The sequence below is a fragment of the Arachis duranensis genome, chromosome 5 (genome assembly GCF_000817695.3).
Source record: "Arachis duranensis cultivar V14167 chromosome 5, aradu.V14167.gnm2.J7QH, whole genome shotgun sequence".
NCBI classification, from domain to species: Eukaryota; Viridiplantae; Streptophyta; class Magnoliopsida; order Fabales; family Fabaceae; genus Arachis; species Arachis duranensis.
Window position 1 is genome coordinate 17,824,178 of NC_029776.3, and position 2,654 is coordinate 17,826,831.

At 41.0% G+C, this 2,654-nt stretch overlaps 1 protein-coding gene across 1 annotated transcript; it reads left to right on the forward strand.

The window, feature by feature from the left end:
* The first annotated feature begins 1,553 nt into the window (after window positions 1-1,553).
* Window positions 1,554-2,447, forward strand: LOC107488424 (uncharacterized). Its single transcript, XM_016109173.1, has one exon. It carries the CDS (start codon window positions 1,554-1,556, stop codon window positions 2,445-2,447), a length of 894 nt encoding a protein of 297 aa, XP_015964659.1.
* The last annotated feature ends 207 nt before the right edge of the window (window positions 2,448-2,654 follow it).

Below are 2,654 nucleotides of genomic sequence, written 5' to 3' on the forward strand. Positions count from 1 at the left end.
TTTATTTTAGTAATAATTGAGGAATATAAAATAAAAAAATGCATACATTAAAAGATAAAATAAAAGAAGTAAGTTATAGTTCTTTAGTTTTACAACTATGACTCTAAATATTATACTAAATAAAAAGGAGATGGAGATTATAAATTTATAACAAAGAATTAGAATGAGACGTGCGCATCACTCAAATAATTGAGAGAATCGATTAATAAATATATAAAATAATTTTAAATGCACAATTATGAATATGAATAAAAATATTTTTTGAAATAATAAAAATTTAATTACATAAAAATATACATTATAAATCTATAATAATTCTAGGACTTGTTAATAATTTATAAAATGTCTAAGATTATTTTTATTAAAAAAATTATATATACATAAAAAATTAACTATTATATATTTTGTATATAATATATGTGTTATTTTATTTTTAATGTGTATTTTTTTATTTTAATATATATTTTATGTGGGTAATTTTTTTTTCATGTGCATATAATATAGTCGTATCTTTATTAATTTTTGTTCATATTCTGACCCAACACTATAGTCCAGGTCCAAAGAAGTAAAAAAGGTCCAATCCAAAGATTGACCTTCACCACCCAACCGAGGTCGGGCTCGACATAAGACGCCTCCCCAAAGAGGTCGGACCAGAGATGAGCTGGTAGATAACACTTATTCAAATAAGTAACTGCCCCCAAAATTTCTCAACCCATTTCTAGAAGCCATATTTCAATAACCCTAAGATAAAGGGACGGTTATTCACCTTCAGAAGTCGAACTACTCCAATGGTGGTTATTGGATCACCACTATAAATACATTGACACCCCTCAGGTATCCGATCCCTAAGTTCCAATACTCTCTAAACATGCTAAATCTCTTGCTAACTTAGGCATCGGAGTGTCTTTGCAGGTACCACTCCCCATTCTCCAAAACTGACAACTTGGACGGCGGCTCCCAGACGTGAACCAAGTCGGAGACCACCTTCCGGTAATACTTGGGCCAATCCTTCAAGCCCAATACACCTATTTCAGGTTACCCACGTAACATTGGCGCTGTTGCCGGGGAACTGGGAGATCAACCCATGATAATGGACGACCTTAAGGAGGACGAAAATACTGCGTTCGAATCCAAACAAGAAAACCAGGATGCTGGTAACAATGACAGAGCCATAGTTACCATGCAAGGAGCGGCAAACCATCACAAAGAAGGCCTCTCATGGGTGAAAGATCCAAAGGGGAACCCTCTGAAGCGCACAAACTAGGAAAAGAGGGACAACTTTATGCAGCCGACCTCATGGGATTGCTCCACGGCCACCAAGGACGGCGGAGCAACTAGAACAAGAACTAGAGCGACAACGAGAAGCGGAGAGAAACTTGAGAAGAGAGGTCGAGCGACGAAAAGAGCTCGAAGAAAAGCTCTTGAGGTTGGAATCCAATCTCCGAGGTCGAAACTCTCGTAGTGACTAAGAAGACTCCCCCTTGGGGGGAGAAGACCTGTTCAGTGAGGACATAACGAGGGCAAAAGTTCTAAAAAACTTTAAAAGCTCCGATATGGACCTATACGACGGGACTACCGACCCAAAGCATCACCTGAGTAATTTTAAAAGTCGGATGTACCTAGCCGACGCTTCTGATGCTACTCGCTGTAAGGCCTTTCCGACGACTTTGACAAAGGCAGCGATGAAGTGGTTCGATAGCCTCCCTCCCAGGTCGGTTACCAGCTTCGAGGACTTCTCCCGAAAGTTTCTCATGCGATTTTCAATCCAGAAGGATAAAGTAAAGCACGCACTGAGTCTCCTGGGAGTAAAACAGGAGGTCAGAAAACCTTTGAGGGACTACATGGAAAGGTTCAACAAGGCGTGTCTAGAAATTCAAAATCTGCATACAGAAGCAGTAATTATAGACCTAGTAAATGGACTCCGAGAAGGTCATTTCTCTCAGTCCATCTTGAAAAGGCATCCGACTTCTTTGAGTGATGTACCAGAAAGAGCTGAGAAGTACATTAATATGGAGGAAAATGCCAGGCTACGAGAACCCAGCTGGCGACCTGGGCACTCTCACCCATCAAGGGAAAAGGAGAGGGAGCCCAAGAAAAAAGAAGAAGTCGGGCCTGAAAGGCCTAGAAGATATCACTCTTATACTCCTCTGCGAGTTTTTCTAGTCGACATCTATAGGAAAATTTGCCATACTGAAAAGCTACCTCCCCCTAGGCCCATCAAGAATAAGAAAGGGGGAAGTTGTAGTGAATACCGCGAGTACCATAAACTATATGGGCTCTCAACAAATGATTATTACGACTTGAAAAATGTGATAGAAAAGCTGGCCAAAGAAGGTCAGCTTGACAGAATCTCACGGAAAGGTCGGACCCTCATGGCAAGAGGAAGCGAGATGAGGAGGATCGAAGAGATCCGCCACCGCAGACCCCGAAAAGACATAAACATATGATCTCAGGGGGATTTACTGGAGGAGGTCTCACAAAGTCATCTCGCAAGAGGCACCTGAAGGAAGTCTACTAGGTCGGGGGAAAACTGCCCGACCTCCGAACCATCTCCTTCACTAAAAAAGATGGGCAGGACATTATTCCCGGACATGATGATCCGGTAGTGATTACCATGATCCTTACCAATGCCCATCTACACAGAACCTTGGTGG